This window comes from Mesoplodon bidens, assembly GCF_964165515.1.
Source record: "Mesoplodon bidens genome assembly, chromosome: 14".
Classification (NCBI taxonomy): Eukaryota; Metazoa; Chordata; class Mammalia; order Artiodactyla; family Ziphiidae; genus Mesoplodon; species Mesoplodon bidens.
The window spans coordinates 82,475,986-82,498,680 of record NC_138170.1 but is presented as its reverse complement, the minus strand read 5'-3'; the positions used below and the strand labels follow the sequence as shown (position 1 = coordinate 82,498,680).

The following is a 22,695-nucleotide window of genomic DNA, read 5'->3' as shown; positions in this document are numbered from 1 at the left end:
AAAATAACAGATCTGCTGAAAGCCTCCCTGCTGAAAATCCTTCAGGGTCTTTACTGTGATTAATTAGGATGAAATCCAAACACCTTAACTTGGCCTAACAGGGGTTCTCTACCCGGGCTGCATATTGGAATCACCTGGGGAGCATTAACAATGTACTGATGCCCACGACCTACCATCAGAAGTGTTGTTAGTTGGTCTAGAGTGGTGGTCCTTTATCAGCACATTCTTAAAGCTCCCAGTTGAGTATAGTTGAAGCCTGAAGACGGGGTCCCGCTCTGTATCACCCTACCTGTCTCTCCAGCTCCAGCCATTCTCCCCCCAACACCCTACGTCCAAGCCACGGAAACGGCAGCTATTCTAACACACACTGCTCCCCTTCTGGTTTTCACCTTAAGCTCAGTTGTTTCAAGACACCCTTCTGGCTCGATTTTATCACAGCTGTCACACTTAATTGCGTGCTTGAGCAAACCTGAGCCAGGCTCTTGTCTTCTCTCTAAGCTCCCCCACCTTGGGTCCTGTCCTTGGCCCCTTCAGCCCAGTTGTAGCAAGAATCCCGCTGAGGCGGTTTAGCAAAACTCCCTCCCTCTTGGTCTGATCCCCCTGGGTCGCGGCTCAAATTCCTCATCCTGATGTCACCCTGCCCCGCCTTCAGCAAGAACCCTGTCAGGGCAGTTTAGCAAAGATTTCCCCTGCCTCTTAGTACTTTTACATTCCCCTGGCCCCTCACCCTGCTCCTTGGCTATAAATCCCTTTTCTTTCTTGTATTTAGGGTTTAGCCTAATCTCCCCTACTGCGGAAGCCCACCATCGCTGTCCTTCCTGGATAGTCGGCCTTACTGTCTTTAGCAAACGTCGTCAGCTTCTCTTTAACTGAGGTCAAAACGCTGGACAAATGCTTGCCTAATTTACTTAACAAGAGAGGGCTGCGTGATGAACGAGCCCCTTGGAAGTGCCTGCGACTCGCTCAAACAACTGAACCCACCTTCGCGGGGTGGGTGATGCTGGATCTGGTGGCAGCGCCAAATCGCTCTCCTTTCGGGGTTGGTTTCCACCTGGGGAACTGACAGGCGACAATGGCCAGAGGGCGGGTGGGCTCCCCGAGGGCAGGGTAGCCACGCGCGCCCCGCATCTAACGACTCGGATAAGTGAACAAAAACCGAATGCATGCAGGAGGCCAAGCTTTTGTAAACGGACAAAAATGAGCTTTCCAAGAAGCAACAGCTATCGCACGTCTTAAAAGTGACCGGTTGCTCGCCGAAGGAGCCCTGCTAGTGCAGCCCCTATGGGGCGACCCGGGAAAGAGAGCCAGCGGGCGAAGACAGCCAACGAACGAAGGCGTCGGACTCCGCAGGCGCCTCTGCCTCCCCGCCCCCGGGAAGCCCCTCCTCCCGGCCGCTCGCCCCGCCCGGATATCCGGCCTTGCCCCGCCCCCCGCTACTCGCCCCGCCCCCGCTACTCGCCTCGCCCGGATATCCGGCGTGGCCCCGCCTCCCGGCTACCGGGACAATGGCGCTGTGCGAGGCGGTGGTGTGCGGAAGCTCTCTGCTCTGGCCTCGGGTGTTGCTCTTCGGCGACTCCATCACCCAGGTACCGCCGCTCGGCGCCGTCCATTCCGCGGAACCCGGCTCGGCCCCCACGTGGCCCGGTCTCTTGGGCGTCCTCGCCGCGCCCTCGGTGGGGCGGCACCCTGGCCGAGAGCCGCGGGCCAGGCTTCTTCGGTGATTGCTGGCTCTCCTCTCCGCGCGGGAGGGGCCTATTCCTCCCGACTGTTAGGAGGTTGTCGGGGCCGCCTCCCTGCACCCCGCTTCCCCAAGGCCTGGACGCTCACAGAGCGTCGTGTCCCCGCCGCCTCCAGGGCCCCTTCGTGACACCCTGGCAGTGGTTCATTTCTCGGTGTTGGTAGCTTCAGGGAGGGTGACATCAGGAGGGCAGCGCGGCTTCGCAGTACTGGACACACGTTCCGTTTAGTCTTAGGGGGCCTGTTTGACGGATGAGACGAAGTGCAAGGAAGTTCAGGGACTTGTCCACGCCACGCGCTGGGAGTGACAGGGCCTGGGCTGGCCGCGCTTTCCTTTCTGTGCCATTTTTCATAGGGATTTTGGGAAGACCTGGCACGTTGTTTTCATCGTAGTGTCTTCCCGGTCAGTGGCTGTTGTCCTTTTCCCTGAAAGGTACTTTGAATTTGCTCACAGCGGGAACAGTGCTTTGTGTGCCACGCGGAGCTTCCTGGGGCGTCACCTTGCACAGATCCCGGCGGCGCCTGAAGCACTTCCCGCAGTTTTGTACCTCCCATTCCATGCGGAAAACACTCACCCCCCGTGCTTCCTCTGATGGAACATCTCGCCGCTCTCCTGAATGAGATGCGGCCAAGTGATACCGACCAGGGTTCTTGGCCTTCCCAATCAGTAGAAATGGATAAGAGGCCAGTCCAGAAATTCAGGCAGGGCTTGACTGCGCTGCAGGAGGGGAGCGAAAACAGGTAACAGGTTCCCTAGCTCCGCGCCCCCCAAGGGACCCGAGCGGAGGGCGGCGAGCTCGTCCCTTACATGGGGTGAGGGTTGGGGTTTGTCCCAGGGGTCAGGCGGAGGGGCGGCTGAGGTGTTTCGCCCACCCCCTGGCGGTGTTGAGCGCAGGGGGCGCGCGCAGGACCCTGCTTTGGCTCTGTGCTCTTCAGAAGTAGCAGTTGGGGTTTTTGGCCTTTTTTGTGTCTTGACCATAATTTGCCCCAGCTGCGCAGGGACGCAGTTATGTTTAGCCCCTTAGCGTTTCTTTGTATTCTGTTGCTGAAGGAGGAGACGTAGGTCCGGGGCAAGCTCTGCAGCCGAGGGCCCCAGGTCCCATATCACCTTTTTAGCCAAGATTATTTCAACTCTCATTCAAGGAAAAACAGGTGTTCTTACTTCAGGGAGGGGGAGTACATTTTAAAAATTACCTTCCCATGGTGTTTTTCATTTTATTTTGTTTTATTCTCACATTCAGACATGACTTCCTAAAGCAGTTTTCTGTGTGCATGCCAACAATTGGTAGCATTATTTTTAGGCATCTAGGGCAGTAAGGACTCTCCAAGTTCCATGGGAATGTATATCAAAAAATAGTCACCCTGAGTTCTGTAATTAATTTCTTTATTAAGTCTTTCAACTACGAAGAGGTAGTGTAGTGTGGATTTCACTTCCTAACTGAACATACAGTTGATTTCATCTCTTGTACCTAGATTTAAGTAGCTTTTCTAGATAACAGTGAGTCTAATATAGGTCTCAATAAAATGCAGGTGATAGTGAGTCTAATATAGGTCTCAATAAAATGCAGGTGATTGGCTCAAATCCAATTGACACGGAAGAAAACTACCTCTTGCTTCCAGCGTGCTGCTGAGGTGTAGCTATAGTAATCCCTAAAACGACCTCGGAGCAAAGCAAATGGTGAAGGCCAAGAAGTCAGGGAGTACAGAGAGAAAACAAGAGGGGCAATGTGTCCTAATTACATTGATAAAGAGTAATGGGCTTTTCTTTCTTCAGTTTTCTTTCCAGCAGGGTGGCTGGGGAGCATCACTGGCTGACAGGCTGGTCAGGTGAGAATAGTTTCTAGATTCCTACTTGAGTGTTTATTGATGGAGAAGAGAGTGAATGATGCAGCTTGAAACAGTAAGTTCCTCCGTTTTTGTCTTTGCAGGCCTTTCCTAGTTAGTGTATATAAGGGGTTGGGGGAGAGAAGTGCAGCACTGAGGTTCAGTTAAAACTTTGCCGCCTCATGAAACCAAACCCTAAAAGTTGTAAAATGTATTAGGGGCTTGGATCCAAAAATACAGCTGTTCACTCTCTAAACTAGACAAGTTCTTTTTCAGTTATGGTGGGTACGATTTAAATAATTAGCAAGGAGTTCAATTGAAAGAATACAAAGTATATTCTAAAACCAAAGTTGGATTCATTTTTGGATAGAGATTTTCCCCCCAGATTCTCTTTATAAAAGGTATCAGATATATAAAAAATATTTTAAAATATATCAGATTAATAAAAAAATAGTGATGATTTTGGTATTCCATTTGCCAAATGGAAATCATTAAAAGGGAAACAATGTTCCAGTTCAGGTGCCAGCGACTTTAAAATACTTCATGTTTATAGTCTCATTTAATCTCTACAACTGCCCAGTAATACAGTGATTTATCATCCTCCTATCCATCTCAGCTGTAAAGCTGAGAAAAATAAGGTGGAGAGAGGTAGATAACAGAGTCACACAACTAAGAAGTGTCAGGTGGCCTGGCCCCAGAGCCCAGGATCCTCCGGCTCTGGGGATGACAAGGGCCCTGCTCTCCTGTCGGAGGGTGAGTCGGCTGCTGTGCGCTGCTTAGTCCAGCGCCTGGCCCGTGAGAAGTGCTCCATAAGTGCTGGCTCTTTTTTTTTTAATAATTCATTACCTGTTTAATTAGTCCATTAACCTTTTCTGATCAAATAGAAGATATGGAAAAGCTAAATAATTATTCAAATGGCCTGAAAAACTGCAGGCATCGCAAATGTTTCTGCAGTACATGATGATGTTAGTACTAAAATCTTGTCAGAATCGATTGTTTACAGGTGTGATTGCTAGAAGACCATTTAATTAGCAAGTGGTTATTTTTCAGAATTGAGAGTAATTATAGGAGAAGATGAAGCTGTAGACTGTGTGGTCTGTTAGGCTTCATCTGTGTCACTCTTAAAAGCATCTTGTGACAGCGGGCACAAACCCCAGCGGCCACCGGGAGGCCTCAGCCGGGTGACTCCCGCCTCCCCTCTCCTGGGCTCACTGCCCTCGGCCAAGCCCGCGAGAGCCCGTTGTGAACCACCGTGGCACCGCGGCGCCTCCCGTGGGTGGGTGGGCGCGCCCACCTTCCACCAGGCAGGCCCACGGGAGAAAGCAGGAGGCCGTGTCGGGAGGGGCGCGCGGCAGAGGAGCCGCAGCTCCAGCCCAGCCGCCCTTTCTGTGCCGGCAGCGCCGCCCTTTGCCCCACACCGACGGCTGCCCCTCGGAGGAACGTGGTCTTTAGCCACGTTGACGCTGGGGTGAATCTTCTGCAGACCCAGGCCCCGACTGTCTGCTTCAGCCACGTGCAAGGCCCAGAACTGACTTGATTCAGTGTTTTAATTTCACCTAACTTCCAAGTTTGAGGGTTATTAAGAGTCACCTTACTGTGACTGCCCTTTACTGCCTACGTGGAGAGCCATAAATTTAAAATACGCAATTGTGTCCCATAGTGACGTCCTTAAGTTTTAGCTTTAAATAAGATCTTTGTATACTCAGTACAAAAAGCATTTTAACCATTCTTAAATCCACTTAAATGCTTTTAATTTACTGATATATTTTCATCAGTCTTTTTTTAGCCTTATCCAAGTATTTCTTTAACCAGAAATCCTTATTTGAAAGGTTAGAAAAAACTCACCTTTTTCAGTTTTTAAATGCTTCTGTTTGCTTTTAAAGATATGCTCATGCCTGTTTATAAAAACCTAATTTACTTTTTTTCTGGAAGGCAATCAATCTTACAGAGCCTGGATATTCTGGAAGGAATCTTTTAGTTAATTCCTGTCCTTTTCCCAACTTCGTCTGGACTTAAATACCTGTTATTAGCCAAGAATTCATGTAAAAACCTTTCTTAATTCTCCAGTTTCTTCCAACCTTTTGAATAACTTGGGCACTATTGATTATGTTATTCAGTCCAGAGAAATTCAGATATTCTTCCCCTTTCAGAAGAGGACTTTAACACTTTCAACCATGGGCCTCACTAGCAGTTTTTTTGGTTCACAGCCTTATAATAATGATATATATATATATATATTTTTAGATCTATAATGGCTGGCATTTATCGAGCTCCTTGTACGTATCTGGCCACTACACTACTTTTAATCTTCATGTATCCTAGCAGATTGGGTATTAGTGTTCATCTCTCACAGCTGGGAAGACTGAGGCACGGAGAAATTAAGTAAGTTGTCAAGGCCTCCTTGCCAGTCGAGGGCAGCGAGATCCAGGCACTGGCTGCTCTGCGTCACTGCCACAGCACACAGGCCTCAGGGAGGGAGCTGTTCTGCCTCTTGCTTTTTTTTTTTTTTTTTTTTTGCGGTACGCGGGCCTCTCACTGCTGTGGCCTCTCCTGTTGCGGAGCACAGGCTCCGGACGCGCAGGCTCAGCGGCCACGGCTCACGGGCCCAGCCACTCCACCTGCCTCTTGCTTTTTAAAGTGCTGCCGTGCGTGACTGAACCACTGGATGGATGTAAGACAGACTTGTCAAAATTCTAGAGTGTTCCATTTTAAAGTATTCTAGGTGGAGGCTTTAAAATGGCTAGTCAGCATTTTGTAATCGTTACACACTAAAGACACAAGAACCACACTTAGAAATAAATGTGGCTGAAATTTTGTTGCCCCCAAGGCTTATAAATGCTGAGAGCGTTCCGAGGAGCGTCAAACCGGAGTCCCTCCTGCTGTTCTTTGGCCTGCAGTTATTTCTTGGTGCCCTAGCTTCTCTGCTTAGTTGCTTGTATGTAGGAATTTGAACCGTACACCAAAATTAACCACATCAGTTTGCTAACCATCAGTTGAACTCGGAGATTCATTGGGAAAAAAACTGTTTTTAGTGGACAACTTGAAACATCTACAAACCTACCCGAAGTCACAGCTACTCAGTGTTGGAGCTGGGATTCTAATGCAGGCAGCCAGCTCAATTTCCATAGTTTGTTTTTTTTCAGTATAGCATACAGTACTGTGAATCAAATCATATATTTTTAAGAAGGAATAAAATGCCCGTTAAACTGGTTTAAACTGAAACACAACTAATACATATTTACTAAAACTACTGAATCAAAACCACCGGGTAATAATGAGAACCGTGTCAGTGTAGTTTGTCACCTGTAACAAATGCACCCACTGGTGGGTGGTGTAGGTCATCGGGGAGGGGGGCTGGGGGTTAGGGGAAGTCTGTACCTCTGCTCAGTCTTTCCGTAAACCTAAACCTCCCCTTAAAAAACGGTCTGTAAAATAAGTCTCAGGGATTCCATGTACGCTTATCCCATTAGAGTTCCAGCTTATTAGTGCCTTTCTACCTTTAATACCTGCCTGCTGTAAACTCCATTTCAAAAGTACCCCCCTGACCATGCATGAAATCAGCTAGTCTGCATAGCCCCTCTGTTCATTATTATTCGTAACCTCTCTCGTCGAGGAGTGGGATGGACTTGCTACATCTTGGGACCATGAAGGGAACGAACGTGCCTCAACTCTGCTGCTGCTCTGATCTTACCAAAGTGACACCTGGGCAGCGGCAGGGCCGTGGCACAGAGCGGGCACTGTGAGCCCAAGCATACCCTCCCACACGAAAGGTTGGCTACAGGCGACCAGAAATAGTTCTTTGCTCACAATTCATCTTCTTTTTTTTAAATTTATTTTTTAATTAATTTATTTTTTTGGCTGCACTGGGTCTTCATTACGTGCGGGCTTTCTCTAGTTGCAGCGAGCAGGGGCTGCTCTTCACTGTGGTGTGTGGGCTTCTCGTGGTGGTGGCTTCTCTCGTTGCGGAGCACGGGCCCTAGGCGTGTGGGCTTCAGTAGTTGTGGCACGTGGGCTCAGTAGTTGTGGCCCTCGGGCCCTAGGGCACAGGCTTAGTAGTTGCGGCGCAAGGGCTTAGTTGCTCCGCGGCATGTGGGATCTTCTCAGGCCAGGGCTCGAACTCGTGTCTCCTGCATTGGCAGGCGGATTCTTAACCACTGCGCCACCAGGCAAGTCCCTACAATTCATCTTAAAAATTTTTTCATTTCAGAAAATGCGATGTTCTGAATCGTGGATTTTCAGGTTACAATACCAGATGGGCGAAAATTATCCTCCCGAGGCTAATCCAGAAGGGGAACAGTTTGGACAGCCCAGTAGCAGTTACAATTTTCTTTGGTGCCAATGACAGTGCGCTAAAAGGTAAAGGCATTCTTGTTTTCCTAGTTCAGTTTTAATTGTTTTTTTCGTTACAGCAAACTTAAATTTATATACTTTTTTCATCTGTTTACCTGTCTCCCAGTAGGTAAAGTTTTGCCAAATTTATAATGAGTTCCCTGAGTTTACCTCCTTGTGTTTCTTCTGGCTTTCTTTAATGTCAGTGAATTTTATTCCCGACTTATTTTCTACATGCCTGGGTCGTCAGCAGACCTAAAATTTCAAGCACTCGGATGTTTTTTAGAGTCCAGTAGTGCTGTGCTCAATTTCTAATGTTTCTTTCTCTGTAGTTGATGTAGTTGGCAGCAGAGGTCAAACTGGACACCTTGCCGTGTGACTCACACTGATGGAGCAAGGGCAGCTCAGGGCAGCAGCAGCCCTGACCCAGCACAGGCTTGACTCCTGGGCGGTGGGAAGCAGGTCTGAACAGGAGACGTGTCTCCGTATTTTTGGAAGAACTGCTGCTGTGACTAGAGGCACAGGCCTCTCTTCCTTTCCTACTCGTGAAAGGAGAGCCCTCGGCATACAGGAGAAGAGTAGTCAGCTTCCAGAGGCTTCTCCCGTGCCCCACCCCCGTCACGTGACGTCTGCTATTAACAGGCACACGGCCGGGCCTCTCAGGTGAGGCTGGAGAGGAGGGAAGGAAGCAACAGCTGCCGACTGTGATGCAGGGAAGTCTGGCGCCTGTGAGATCATAGACCACAGGTGTCGGTGGAGACCAAGCTCTCCCAAAAAACCCAGAAGTTTTCAAACAGGTGAATTTCTATCCAATTTAGGGCAAGGAGAAATACTTCCTAAGTATAAAAACTTAGAGGAACTTGAAATGGAGGAAACTGCAAAGGAAGAAATAGATTTGTGAAATAAATGAGCTATGTTAGAAACACCCTTAAAAAAAGAAAATGACACATTAAGGAAAATGTTTGCAAAAGCATGAGACAAAAGGTTAATGTCTTTAATGTAGAAATCAATTAAGAAAAATATTAACTCCAGTTTAAAAAATAGGCAAAGGCAGGAACAGGTAATCGCAACAGGAGAAACTTAGTAGCCAGTACACGTTTGAAAATGTGTAAAAACGTCTGTTATCCACAAAATGAAAACTGAAACAAGGAGTTTTGGTTTTTTGACTCTCAAATCCATGGTTTCAAGCAGTAATACTTACAGCTGACAAGTGTGGAAAACAGGCACTCTTATGGTACTGGTGGGAAAACTTGAGACCTTTCTGGAAAGCTTCCCTAGAGGCTTCCCTCATCTAGAAACCCAGCCTAAGGAAACACCTAGTATGTAATGCAGCCGGGTATATGTGTAAAGATTTCTATGCAGTGTTATTTATAATAGCAGAAAATTAGAATGCTGCACAGTAAGGTAACAGAAGCATCTGTTGTGGTCACCCGACAACTAAACACCATGTTTTTGAGGACTGTTTGTAGGTACAGAAATGCTCATAATGTTATGTGAAAAAAGCACAATATGGTCGTTTATCTTCAGTGTGATCCCTCCTTTTTTTTTTTTTTTTTTTTTTAAGTCTCCAGATCTGCCTGGAAAAGACTGGAAAGAAGTATATGACCAAGTGCCAGCAGGGGTCTTCTGGGTAGCAGCATAATGAGTGCTGTTACTTTCCTCCTGGATTATACTCACGTGTGGTTTGCACATGGCCTGCAGGGAGCCGTGTGTGAGCCTGTCTAGAAGGAATCCTTTGCAGTGACCTTAGCTGTTGCTTAGTTATTGAGGGCTTCCTTCCCGGCAGGCACCTTGCTCTAAGTGCCTTTCACACTCTGCGGATGTAACTTTCACAGCCACCCTGTGAGGTGGGCCCTATTGTCATCCTCGTTTTACCAGCAAGGAAACGGAGGTACAGAAAGGCTGATCGTTTGTCCGAGGGCACGTGGCTGGCCAGTGACAAAGCCGGGCCAGAACCTGGGCAGGCTCACCGCCCAGCGCAGGTCTTACTTCTTAACAAATTCAGCCTAATTGACTAAGAACCACATGCCCAGTAACGGAGGAAAGACGAGAGTGCTTACAAGGCCCCGAGCCGGAGCCTTCGGAGTCTGTTTTATGTAGGACTCTGTACTTGAACTCTTCCCCCTTCCCTTTCTGTGCTTGGTGCTAAACGGTTCCCCAGCGACGTCACAAGTTAGGCCCACTTGTGAATGTGCGTTAACCTTAACTGCCATCGTTTACAGCACATCTGCATTGGGGCTGAAGTGTCCGCGTTCCTCCCGAACAGGTGAGAACCCCAAGCAGCACGTCCCCCTGGAGGAGTACGCGGCGAACCTGACGGCCATGGTGCGCTACCTGCAGTCTGTGGACGTGCCCGAGAGCAGGCTCATCTTCATCACGCCGCCGCCGCTCTGTGAGGCCACGTGGGGACAGGAGTGCCTCGGGCAAGGTGAGCGCGGGCGCAGCAGGTGGGACCTGGTCTCCAGCCTGGGGCCTCGGCTCCTTGGGGGCCTGTGGGTTCCCGTCTGTCTGCTTTAGTCACAGAAGTTAGAGCAGAGCTCCCGGCATGTCGTCGCGTGACACAGAAAAGGATTCTGGCCGTGCGTGAGTCAGGCCCCGGGCCTGGTATCTGCCCGACTCCGGGGTGCACAGGCCGCCACCAGGGAGCGTGCTGAGCAGCCAGGGGCTGCAGCTCCCGCGTGGCGCTGAGGCTCGGGCTGGCCGCGCTTTGACGCTGCCATCCTCACTCGGGGTGTTTTCCTGACTTCTGAACGGCAGGGGGAGGTCGCTTTGCCCATCTCCGCCTGCACGTGGCCCTTTCTCCGCTGCCTCGCCTCACCTGGGAGCCTGCCTTCGGCACTGGGACCTTTCACCCAGATCCAAGGCTCCTCTGCAGGCTCACCGGCACGCGCGCTCAAGCGCAGGGGTGCTGCCAGCGTCACTGGTGGTCGAGTGACGGGAGGCTGCTCCAGGGCTCGCCCGCGCCAGGGTTCTGGCTCCCGTCCTGTCCCCACCAGCTATGCATCTTGGCACCTTTATGTGCTATACCGGGACCTGGCTAGGTGCGCAGGATACGGAGATGACTAGAACCCAGTTCCTGCTGTTGGGCTAGCAGGGGAGCTAGGCCAGCTGTCGTCACGTATTTGCAGGGCGCCGTCACGTAAAGAGGACGGAACGCCGTGCTGTTAGCTCCAGAGGGCAAAGGGAGGACCCCCGTGGGCATCATCAAGGGCGATTTTAGGTCATAATGACCGCTTGTGAGGTAGAAAGCCGCTCCAGGAAACATTCACGCTGAGCCCGGACGGGCACAGGAGCGCAGCCGGAGCTCAGTGCTGCTCACGTGGCAGGTCACAGCCCACGCGTGGATCGTGAAACCGAGTGAGCTGTGACATGTTTTAATGGACTATACTAGGATAGAAAAATCTGCATCTAGAATGCGGTGGGCACGTCTCATGAGACTGTTGCCGTCTTGTAGACGTGCGTGTAATGAGTCCTGCTGTATCACTCTAGTTTGAGCCACAGGTTTATGACTTTGGACCATGCGTGGTTCTCCCGTGGTCCCAGGTTAGCAGATCAGCGTCATCTGGGAACTTGGTAGAAGTGCAGATTCTTGGACTCATCCCAGACCTGTGGAAGCAGAAGTCTAGGGGAGCAGCCCAGTGCACCCTCCCGGTGATCCTGTTGTAACTGAGTGTGAGAATCCCTGCACTGCAGTGGCCCCGTCCAGTTTCACTGGATGACAGCCAGGCCCATGGTTTACATGTTGTCTGTAGCTACTTTGGAGCTGTGATGGCAGGGCTGAATAGTTGCCCGTAAAGTGTGTCTCCTGTCCAGCCCGTGGCAGAGAAAGGTTGCTGACCCCCAGGCTGGCCTGAGTGTGACCTCTGTGCTCCCTTCCAGCTCTCGCCTTCTCTGGTCCAAAGTCTACAAGTGAACTTTTCCACTACGTGGCTGTGGCTTCTCATTACACATAACAACTCAGGGGCCTGAGCCCAGCGGTCCTCCCCACCGTACCCCATAGCAGTCACCTGCCCGACTCCATTCGCCTCTGGCCTGCCCTCTAGCCAAGCCGCTCAGCTCCCCCCGCCTTTTCTGCCTCTGTGTCTATTCGGTGTCCTCTAAATGCCCTCCGTGGCCCCTCATCCCCGTCGTCCTTGGTCCTGTGCTGGGGAGAGCAGCACACTAGTGACCCGTGAGGCCCATCCTTGTGTCCCCCAAGCCCCGTGGCTGGCCCACTTCGGGTCTCTAAGCACACGCCCGTTCACTTGAACTGAGAAACCCTCCAGGTAGTAGAACTTGCACAAAGACCAGCACTTGGGTTTATCAGTTGCACAGTGGATTTCCTCTTCTCAATAGGGTCCAAATTAAATCGCCTCAACTCGGTCGTTGGTGAATATGCCAGGGCGTGTTTACAAGTAGCCCAAGACTGTGGGATTGATGCACTTGACCTGTGGACCCTGATGCAGAAGGACAATCAGGTAGAGTGGCATGCTCGGTCCTGTCGGGTGAGTAGGATCCCACAGAAGTGACCACGCTGTGCACCGTCTGCCTGGAGCAGCTCCGAGTGGGTCAGACAGTTGTCCTTTTCACCAAATGGAATGAAAATGTTGGCTGGAGTGGAGAGGCTCCAGGACCGCCTGCAGACCCAGCACCTTGCTTGGCCGGGTTCTGTACCGGCATCCAGCAGTTGGCACCGTGCTCTGGGAACCCCTTTAATAGGAGTTGGCATGTAGTGAAATGAATGAGCAATAAATGGTTCATATTTAAGAACATCCAGGCCAAGTTTTGTAATATGGAGAGGGGGAAAGTTAAAAGAGGCAAAACAATGGCTTTAAGTAGACTATGGTATTAACTAAAATTCGTATTTTGAGGTACGGAGTTCTAATTGGTTTAAAGCCAGAAAGCCCACTTACAAATGTAAAAGGTAAAAAAGCCAGTCCCCATGCAGAATGACAGAGCCACCCCAGAAGACAGCATGACAGCCTCCTGTACAGTTAAGTACACGTGCGCTCATGTGGGACCCAGCAATCCCACCGCAGACGAGAAGGCCGTGTCTGTCTGTTCCTCTGCACCCTGACTGGACCTGACCCACCTTGTGCGTTCCCAGGTCGGGAGCAGGCTTGGCCACTTGACCGCTGAGACAGCACTGAGCGCTGTGTGTTTGTCTGCACCACGCTCCCACCTGAGATGGTTTGGAAAAGTGACGCTGCTAGAGAAAAGGAGGCTGCAGACTGCTGGGCTAGTGGCTCTTTGAAAGTCCTTTTAGACTGGCTGAGCGTATTAGGAGTCCAGAGCTGGGAAGGTCTTCCTCAGCGATCATCTGACCTAAGAAACACAGCAGAGATGAGAAAACTGAGGCCCGAGAGGAGTGCTGCTAATCCGAATCCCTGGTCTGCAAGTCATGAACCAGCTCCAGGTTCTAACGGGGATGGGGGATGGGCGGAGCTCCCGCGTAGGGAAAGGATTCTTTCCCAGAGGAGAAGGGGCTCCAGGGGTGGAGCGTCTGGACTCTGGACGGTACACAGTCTTTTCATCTAATACTGTGCCTGTCAATTTAATTCCTAGACTGAGAAGAGTCAAACAATTTGACACACTGGGCGCTGAGCTCTTGTAACAAATTTTTCACTTTGTTGGCTACATCAATGTGCTATACTCACTCATTGATCTTCTTCCGTCTGCTGACCTGGACGGACACTTCGGCTCAGGCGCTCCTTAATGGCGTGAGGTTCTGTGACGCTCCGTGTGTCATATGCAGGCACTGTCCCTCCACAAAGGGCGTGGGAGCATTTGATGAGCTAACGCAGCACCAGAGGCTGCTGTTCAGGCCGGGGACTCACTGCCTGGGGCCACAGCTGGGAGACCAGCCACCCCTTTAACTGCGTTCTCTTCCCCTTACAGGACTTTTCTTCCTATTTGTCAGACGGACTACATTTATCACCAAAAGGAAATGAGTTTTTGTTCTCCCATCTTTGGCCTTTGATAGAGAAGAAAGTCTCTTCCCTGCCTTTGCTGCTCCCTTACTGGCGAGACATAGCAGAAGCAAAACCGGAACTGAGTCTTCTGGGAGATGGGGACGACTAGTCACAGAAAACCAAGTCCAGCTGTTAATCTACAGAACAGGAAGTCGCCAGTGCACAAAGACCCCAAGATAAGTGGTCAGAGATTCTTTTCTCAAGTTTAAAACTTTGCTCATGACCCTTCAATAAAAATCACAAACATCTGCCACCAAGATTAATAAAGCATTGGAATTTTTCAGGACAGCTTTGTACCTAGGTACATCGTGGTTTGATAATAAATATTTATTGATTGATGCAGGTGTCATCAGTGCCACAGCTACAAAATATACCCTGAGCAGCTTGTTAATTTTATAAATGGAAAAAAGGTAAAGACAGTGTTGGTTTTTTAAAAAGTCACAATTTTATAAAAAATGGTTTCTTACATTCAGCTGGGAACCATTTCACTCTCATACATACACCCACACACCCCACTCACCTTATATCAGATTGCAAAAGTGTTATCTACAATATAAGAATATTATGACTAGTTAAAAGACAGCAAATACCACAAGGTACAAGTTCAAGTATTAGTGTAACAGGTATCTGCATAACGAACATCCTTAGAAAAAAAGATACGATTTGTCACAGGTTTGGTTGATTGCTCTCAAAGCTTACAAGTTATCTCAGTTAAAATGTGTTCACTGGTGAGCACATTTCAGTACTTAGCAAGGGAAAGAAGCTTTTAAAAGGAAATCAGAATTCAACCTGATGGTTTCTATCCTTCACACAGTAGATGCAGACCATACTGAAGCACTAGATCAAGAAGTAACGTGGGTCAATACCAAGGGTTTCTAGCAATCAGCTGTGTGGGGAGAAAGCCCCAGGCCAGCACATCACACCCGGTTCTTTTGGCAGAAACCATCTCCTGTGTGCTCCTGGCCACGAGTGTTTGAGAAGAGGCGACCATAACTCTCTTATTCTGAAGTAGTTCAGGCTTTCTGAATGGCGAATGTTTTAATTAAGAGGATGGTGACAGTATTGATACATGAAGATACTTCAGAAACACACAAAAACTGCCCGCTATCTAGGGTCCTAAAATGGCAGAATTCTGTAGATTCATTGGGCTACAATTTGTAACCCTCACTATAAGCTAGATTGTTTTAATTCTAGACATTTAGAAATTCTTAACTTAGAATTAAGAAACATTAACCCAACTTATCCCTAAATTTAGCAGTGTAATTCCCTTCTTCTGCTACAAGTTCTAGGTAATACCTAGAAACAGAACCCACATTTTGGAGACAGTGTATACACTGGTTTTATCTCCCTTTGTCTTGAAGGCAAAAGAATAAATCAATCTATCCTGTGTTCCAGTTATCCTCACAAGAAACGGCTGAATGCCTCGTTATGTTCACTGGATCATTACAGTGTTTAAAAAAAACTGATCATCTCCCTAATCAGTGCCATTCTCAATATAAAAAGTTAATTTACAAAAATGTAAATATTCATAACCTAATCCAGCTGTAGTTTCTGCTTTTGCGTCAGAGGTTGAAGGATATCTAAAAGATCAAAAAAACTAAAACCTGAAAGCCTCAAAATAAGCTAGATTCACCTTACCTCTTCAGAAGGAAAAGGGCCTGACCACACAAGTATTACATATGCGAAGGAAGTCCAAACACATGACCGGCATCTGCTGTGAAGTCACTTCCTTTTTTCTCCCAAATCTTCACAAAAACTATGCAGTGATTTGAGGTCAAATCTATAAAAATATTCTGCACACGGAAGTCAGAGCTCGGGATGCGGTCCTGAACTAGCACTCAGTTTCCTTGCTGTCAATGCGGTTCTGACGCTGCAGCTTAAAGGACGAGGCCTTTTCACTTCTAGTGACCGGATGGTCTGTGAGATCCTCGAACGATTTGGCGGCCGCACTGCTATTTGGGAAGGGGTCCTTCTCGAAGCCGTCCTCATCGGCGTGCGAGTCCGTGCTGGGGTCCTCCTGGATGGTGTCCATCCGCTGGTGGTCTAGCTTTGGGGCCACGGGCACCGGAGGCGCGGGGGGCACCGCAGGGGCGGGCTGCGGGGGCTGTAGGCGGCCCGGGGTCAGGGGTGCAGGAAAGGGCTTGATGACGCGAACTGATGCGGAATCCATGCTGCTCAGCATCTCAACGTTCTGAAAAGACACAGAGTAGGTGCACTCCAGGTCCCACAGTCCCAGCCTCACCCGACAGATGGCTGTGCCCATCGGCGCCCTGATCCCCATGCTGGGGAAGGCACCCCGAGAAGTGAGTCGAGCTGTTGGCATTCAAGTCCTGACACGCCACCATTTGAAGACCCAAAGGAGACTCATGAGAAACAACGCTGTCAGGATCCCAAGACAGGAAAAGCTCTCTCAGTGTTAAACTAAGCCCGTGCTGAACAGCTGACCACTCAGGGCTGCGGGGAGGGCACCGCTGCTGCTTTCAGTCTCCATCCAAGTGACAAGCAAATGTTCACTGTCACTGTCATGAGAAGTGACCTTAGCATCCAACCTAGATCCCTCCTGCTACAACAGGGCCTTCCAGCCAGAGAAGGCACCACTGGAAAGGCTGGTGGCTCTTGCTGGGGAGGCCAGTGCAGGTCTCTCCTCAGCAGGCCTCAAAACACAACCGATCACACTCTTCCAAAATATAGCAGAGGGAGGAACACTCCCAAACTCATTCTACGAGGCCACCATCACCTTGATACCAAAACCAGACACGGATGTCACAAATAAAGAAAACTACAGGCCAATATCACCGATGAACATAGATGCAAAAATCGTCAACAAAATACTAGCAAACAGAATCCAACAGCACATTAAAAGGATCATACACCATGATCAACTGGGGTTTATTCCAGGAATGCAAGGATTCTTCAATATACGCAAATCAATCAACGTGATACACCATATTAACAAGCTGAAGAAGAAAAACCATATGATCATCTCAATAGATGCAGAGACAGCTTTCGACAAAATTCAACACCCATTTATGATAAAAACCCTGCAGAAAGTAGGCATAGAGGGAACTTTCCTCAACATAATAAAGGCCATATATGACAAACCCACAGCCAACATCGTCCTCAATGGTGAAAAACCGAAACCATTTCCACTAAGATCAGGAGCAAGACAAGGTTGCCCACTCTCACCACTTTTTTTTTTTTTTTTGGCGGTACGCGGGCCTCTCACTGTTGTGGCCTCTCCCATTGCGGAGCACAGGCTCCTGACGCGCAGGCTCAGCGGCCATGGCTCACGGGCCCAGCCGTTCCGCGGCATGTGGGATCTTCCCGGACCGGGGCTCGAACCCGTGTCCCCTGCATCGGCAGGCGGACTCTCAACCACTGCGCCACCAGGGAAGCCCTCACCACTCTTATTCAACATAGTTTTGGAAGTTTTAGCCACAGCAATCAGAGAAGAAAAGGAAATAAAAGGAATCCAAATTGGAAAAGAAGTAAAGCTGTCGCTGTTTGCAGATGACATGATACTATACATAGAGAATCCGAAAGATGCTACCAGAAAACTACTAGAGCTAATCAATGAATTTGGTAAAGTAGCAGGATACCAAATTAATGCACAGAAATCTCTGGCATTCCTGTACACTAATGAAAAATCTGAAAGTGAAATCAAGAAAACACTCCCATTTACCACTGCAACAAAAAGAATAAAATATCTAGGACTAAACCTACCTAAGGAGACAAAAGATCTGTATGCAGAAAATTATAAGACACTGATGAAAGAAATTAAAGATGATACAAATAGATGGAGAGATACACCATGTTGCTGGATTGGAAGAATCAATATTGTGAAAATGACTCTACTACCCAAAGCAATCTACAGATTCAATGCAATCCCTATCAAACTACCACTGGCATTTTTCACAGAACTAGAACAAAAAATTTCAAAATTTGTTTGGAAAAACAAAAGACCCCGAATAGCCAAAGCAATCTTGAGAACGAAAAACAGAGCTGGAGGAATCAGGCTCCCTGACTTCAGACTATACTACAAAGCTACGGTAATCAAGACAGTGTGGTACTGGCACAAAAACAGAGAGAGAGATCAATGGAACAGGATAGAAAGCCCAGAGATAAATCCACGCACATATGGTCACCTTATCTTTGATAAAGGAGGCAGGAATGTACAGTGGAGAAAGGACAGCCTCTTCAATAAGTGGTGCTGGGAAAACTGGACAGGGACATGTACAAGTATGAGATTAGATCACTCCCTAACACCATACACAAAAATAAGCTCAAAATGGATTAAAGACCTAAATGTAAGGCCAGACACTGTAAAAGTCTTAGAGGAAAACATAGGCAGAACACTCTATGACATAAATCACAGCAAGATCTTTTTTGATCCACCTCCCAGAGAAATGGAAATAAAAACAAAGATAAACAAATGGGACCTAATGAAACTTCAAAGCTTTTGCACAGCAAAGGAAACCATAAACAAGCCGAAAAGACAACCCTCAGAATGGGAGAAAATATTTGCAAATGAAGCAACTGACAAAGGATTAATCTCCAAAATTTATAAGCAGCTCAAGCAGCTCATGCAGCTCAATAGCAAAAAAACAAACAACCCAATCCAAAAATGGGCAGAAGACCTAAATAGACATTTCTCCAAAAAAGATATACAGACTGCCAACAAACACATGAAAGGATGCTCAACATCACTAATCATTAGAGAAATGCAAATCAAAACTACAATGAGGTATCACCTCACACCGGTCAGAATGGCCATCATCAAAAAATCTAGAAACAATAAATGCTGGAGAGGGTGTGGAGAAAAGGGAACCCTCTTGCACTGCTGGGGGGAATGTGAATTGGTACAGCCACTATGGAGAACAGTATGGAGGTTCCTTAAAAAACTAAAAATAGAACTACCATATGACCCAGCAATCTCACTACTAGGCATATACCCTGAGAAAACCATAATTCAAAAAGAGACATGTACCAAAATGTTCATTGCAGCTCTATTCACAATAGCCTAGAGATGGAAACCACCTATGTGTCCATCTTGGATGAATGGATAAAGAAGATGTGGCACATATATACAATGGAATATTACTCAGCCATAAAAAGAAATGAAATTGAGCTATTTGTAATGAGGTGGATAGACCTAGAGTCTGCCATACAGAGTGAATAAGTCAGAAAGAGAAAGACAAATACCGTATGCTAACATATATATGGAATTAAAAAAAAAATGTCATGAAGAACCTAGGGGTAAAACGGGAATAAAGACAGACCTACTAGAGAATGGACTTGAGGATATGGGGAGGGGGAAGGGTAAGCTGTGACAAAGCGAAAGAGAGGCATGGACGTGTATACACTACCAAACGTAAGGTAGATAGATAGTGGGGAGCAGCCGCAGAGCACAGGGAGATCAGCTCGGTGCTTTGTGACCACCTAGAGGGGTGGGATAGGGAGGGTGGGAGGGAGGGAGACGCAAGAGGGAGGAGATATGGGAACAGATGTATATGTATGACTGATTCACTTTGTTACAAAGCAGAAACCAACAAAAAACCACAACTGAGAACGACTCGTGAGAGATACTTACACTGGGGTGGAACAGAGACAGCGATTCAAACTGCTTGTCCAGTTTCTTATCCTAGAAAGAAGGGCAGAGCGGCGTCACTCCTGCGAACAGTGCGTTCAGCGCCCCTTCCTCATGAGCCCCTCCTACTGTCCGGGGAAGAAAGAACTCAGAGCTGCAGGTGTACAAAGTGGGAGCAGGTTGCGCAGAGGAGGAGGAACTTCGCAGCCAAGCTCTAAGGGTTCTGCCCAAGTGTTTGCTCTGCACATCAAGGCAACGTGTTTTTTGGCGTTAAGCAAGGAAACAGGCGAAGTCTAAGCACTGGTGTCTGAGGCCCCGCCCCGGGCAGGAACAAGGAGGGCGGCTCCGTGCGGTGCGGTGCGCGGGCCATGAGGGCCGCTCCTGGAGGCCGCGCCCCAGCCCGCCGGAGCCTCGTCACTCCTCCCGGCCCTGTCCAGGGTCGCTGTGGCCCAAGCTCTTGGCGGCACCAGGCCTCGAGTCCCGACAGCACACCCTGCACAAGGCTGGACACGCGGTCCGCCCTCCGCCCTCGGTCCCTGCCCGGGGCCTGGCTTCCAGCCCGGCCGCCCTGAACGGCCGCCGAGGTCAGAGACAAGCCCCTGCCCGCCTCCCTGCACAGAAATCGAGCATCAGGCCTCTCGGTCCACAGTCGTAACTCTCGCCGTAAACCACGCAGGTCTGACTGTCGGGTAAAAGCCACCGTAATGGACGGCACCGTCGCCCATCTGTCAAAGCCACCACCGCGTCCCCTTTAACACCGCTCCGCTTTCGCAGGGCTTTTCCTCGTCTCCGGCAGCCTCGCCGCCTGAGAGAAGCCGCCCCAGAGAAGGGCCGTTCAGGGAAAGCGCGCAGCCGAGGGAAGGCACGGGGCGTGAAGGCCCGAGAGCGCCCCCTGCCGGAGCATCCCACGTGCCCGCGGGAGGGCCCCGCGCAGGGCTTTCAGGCGTGGCACAGGCCTGGAAGCCTGGCTCTGACGTCCTCGTCTCTACACAGCAGACAAATCCTCCTTTTCCCACACAAGCAAGGAGAACGGATCTATGAGAAATTTTCTGGAGCAGGAAATGTTCGGGAAGAACAGGACCAGGCCGCCCAGAGAAGCCCCTCGAGCCCCTTAAGCCCTCCCCGTGACAGTGCAGGAATAAAATCGTGTTTCTGTGGACAGCAGGAGGGTCTGACTTAGGCGAGTCAGGCTGCCCGTAGGTCTTCCCTACCCACTCGGCACCCGTTTCAACATCAAACTTTATAAAGTGCCTGGAGTTTCTCAAAGCCCTGTTCAACTGTTAACTGTTACTCATTTTGAACAATAAAGAAGACGGCTCCCTCTCCTCACGTGGAAGCATCTGAGGGAGCACCCCAGACGACGATGCCAAGACTGCAGAGCAGACGGGGCAGCACGTCTGGAATGCTGCTGTTTGGCACCTGCTCTGCCACAGCAAAGTCAGCCTGGAGGCGCTCGTTTAGAAGCTTCACTCGTCAGAGGTCCTGGACAAGCCCAGTTAACCAGTCTCCTGTGCTTAGAAGTATAAAACTCCTCAGAAATTATACATGAGATCAAAACATCCGTGCACAAAAAGTGTAATTTTTTAAGAGACCATTAGTTAATTTTACAAAAAATGCTTTCCCAGGGGTAGCACCAAAAATGTCAATGGAAACAGCAGGTCAGATTTTTCTAAGAACAAACTTTTATCTTTTCCGAAGCTAACATGGTTCAAGTTGCTCAAAATTTTAATAAAATGTTATTACTTAAAAACTGGTGACTTACCACACAATGGACCAGAATGCTGAAAGGAATCCAAAATATCAAGGAGAAAACCAGGACGGAACCTACGATGTTGTCTGCTAAAAACTTCCCTGTGAACAATTCCAAACAGTGAATTTGTCTTGACCAAGTACTTGAGAAATTGAAAATGCAACATTCTTAGAGTATTATCACGTGTCAAACGGCACAGACTGCTGGCGGGATATAACAACTGGGCTGGTACCGAGAAGCGTTTCTGTGCCACCTGCTCTACACCCAGCCGTCCCCCCACACACGGGAGCTCTCCCCAGAATGGCCCCATGTGCTTGTGGAGAACAGATCACATCACAGGAGGGCCCACACACTCCCCGGAGGGACAGTGCAGGGGACTCATCCTGGAGGAGGCTCCTACTAGGAACGATGCTTGCGAAGACAATGCTCATGCTCTCTGGGTACTATTGTTTTTGTGACTAAACCCTAAATTATGAGACACAGTGCATCCTTGCTTCTGCAAAGTCTGAGGCCCACTTTTAAATGAATGACTCATATCAAGCAGGATTCAGCTTTACAATCTACAGGACTGAAGGACACTTATGCTGTCACATGTTCATTTTTTAGTAAAGAAGCCAGTATTTTTACTTCCCTTGTCTGAAAATTTGTGCATCCACGCTACACAGGGGCAGACCTATAATGTGTCCACTTTTTTTTTAGCCAACAAAGTCGTTTCAGAACAAAAGCAGTAACTATTTCCGTCTTCTATTGCACGATTAGGGCCTGTCAGTCTGAAACCACACTTTCCTAACGTCATCAGTGAAATCAGCTCAGTTCCAAGCAACCACCCACCTGGGGAAACCACGTACCGAAAGTATTGATGCTCAGCTTGTCAATGAACTCCCAGAACCGCTCAATGACATCCTGCACTCGCTTCTCACATTTGCCCTGTGAACAGAAAGCACCCGGCATTACCCCAGCGGCCATGCATTTAGAAGGAACATGGCTTCCTTCAAGTCAAACACATAATTAACACGAAAAGGGCTCCACTGAAACCAAACGGCCAGGAGCGCCATCTCTGACACACTGGAATGGGTACCTAAGAAGGCAGCATTCTCTGTCACTGACACTCCACAGTCAGTCCATTTTTATAAGTGAATTTAGAGTTACCAGAAGACAAAACTCAAGAAAACCAGTTTGTTAAAGATGGGCCAATTCCAGTAAGGACTGCACTGATCTCACACACACACTGCCAGAGAAGCCTCTCGAGCCCCTTAAGCCCTCTTCCGTGACAGTGCAGGAATAAAATCGTGTTTCTGTGGACAGCAGAAGGGTCTGACTTAGGCGAGTCAGGCTGCCCGTAGGTCTTTCCTGCCCACTCGGCACCCATTTCAAAATCAGAGCTTGCAATCCTGCAGAATTAGTGACTTTTATAATTAGCCCAGAAAACCAAGTAAGTAGGACTCCCTGCCTCCAACTCAAAGTCCCCAGGTCCTGCCCAGTCTCCTGAGAGCCCCTGGTCCTCTCCTCCAAGGTCA

General features: G+C 48.9%; 2 protein-coding genes across 3 annotated transcripts in view; one reads left to right on the top strand and one right to left on the bottom strand.

Annotated features, from left to right (window-relative positions):
* Window positions 1–1,487: 1,487 nt before the first annotated feature.
* IAH1 (isoamyl acetate hydrolyzing esterase 1 (putative)) lies at window positions 1,488–14,164 on the top strand. Of its 2 annotated transcripts, XM_081254176.1 has the most exons (6): window positions 1,488–1,586; window positions 3,512–3,564; window positions 7,769–7,917; window positions 10,157–10,318; window positions 12,226–12,347; window positions 13,768–14,164. In XM_081254176.1, the coding sequence occupies exons 1-6, from the start codon at window positions 1,506–1,508 to the stop codon at window positions 13,948–13,950; spliced, it is 750 nt and encodes a 249-aa protein (XP_081110302.1). In that variant the 5' UTR covers window positions 1,488–1,505; the 3' UTR covers window positions 13,951–14,164. The 2 variants fall into 2 exon arrangements, with proteins under 2 accessions (XP_081110302.1, XP_081110303.1); XM_081254177.1 differs by lacking the exon at window positions 3,512–3,564 and having other exon boundaries at window positions 1,491–1,586.
* A 101-nt stretch (window positions 14,165–14,265) lies between these two features.
* Window positions 14,266–22,695, bottom strand: part of ADAM17 (ADAM metallopeptidase domain 17) — a 54,979-nt gene continuing 46,549 nt past the window's right edge. The window contains exons 16-19 of the mRNA XM_081254175.1: window positions 22,027–22,105; window positions 21,191–21,279; window positions 19,432–19,482; window positions 14,266–16,032 (exon numbers count right to left, since the gene is read on the bottom strand). Coding sequence (XP_081110301.1) covers window positions 15,673–16,032; window positions 19,432–19,482; window positions 21,191–21,279; window positions 22,027–22,105 — 579 coding nt within the window. The 3' untranslated portion in view covers window positions 14,266–15,672. The remainder of the gene's footprint in view (window positions 16,033–19,431; window positions 19,483–21,190; window positions 21,280–22,026; window positions 22,106–22,695) is intronic.

Bases quoted from the DNA above. Each gene is read 5' to 3' on its own strand.
- IAH1 (XM_081254176.1), top strand. From the start codon at position 1,506: ATGGCGCTGTGCGAGGCGGTGGTGTGCGGAAGCTCTCTGCTCTGGCCT. The intron at 3,565-7,768 runs GTGAGAATAGTT...TTTTCATTTCAG, and splicing joins CTGGCTGACAGGCTGGTCAG to AAAATGCGATGTTCTGAATC. The intron at 12,348-13,767 runs GTAGAGTGGCAT...TTCCCCTTACAG, and splicing joins TGATGCAGAAGGACAATCAG to GACTTTTCTTCCTATTTGTC.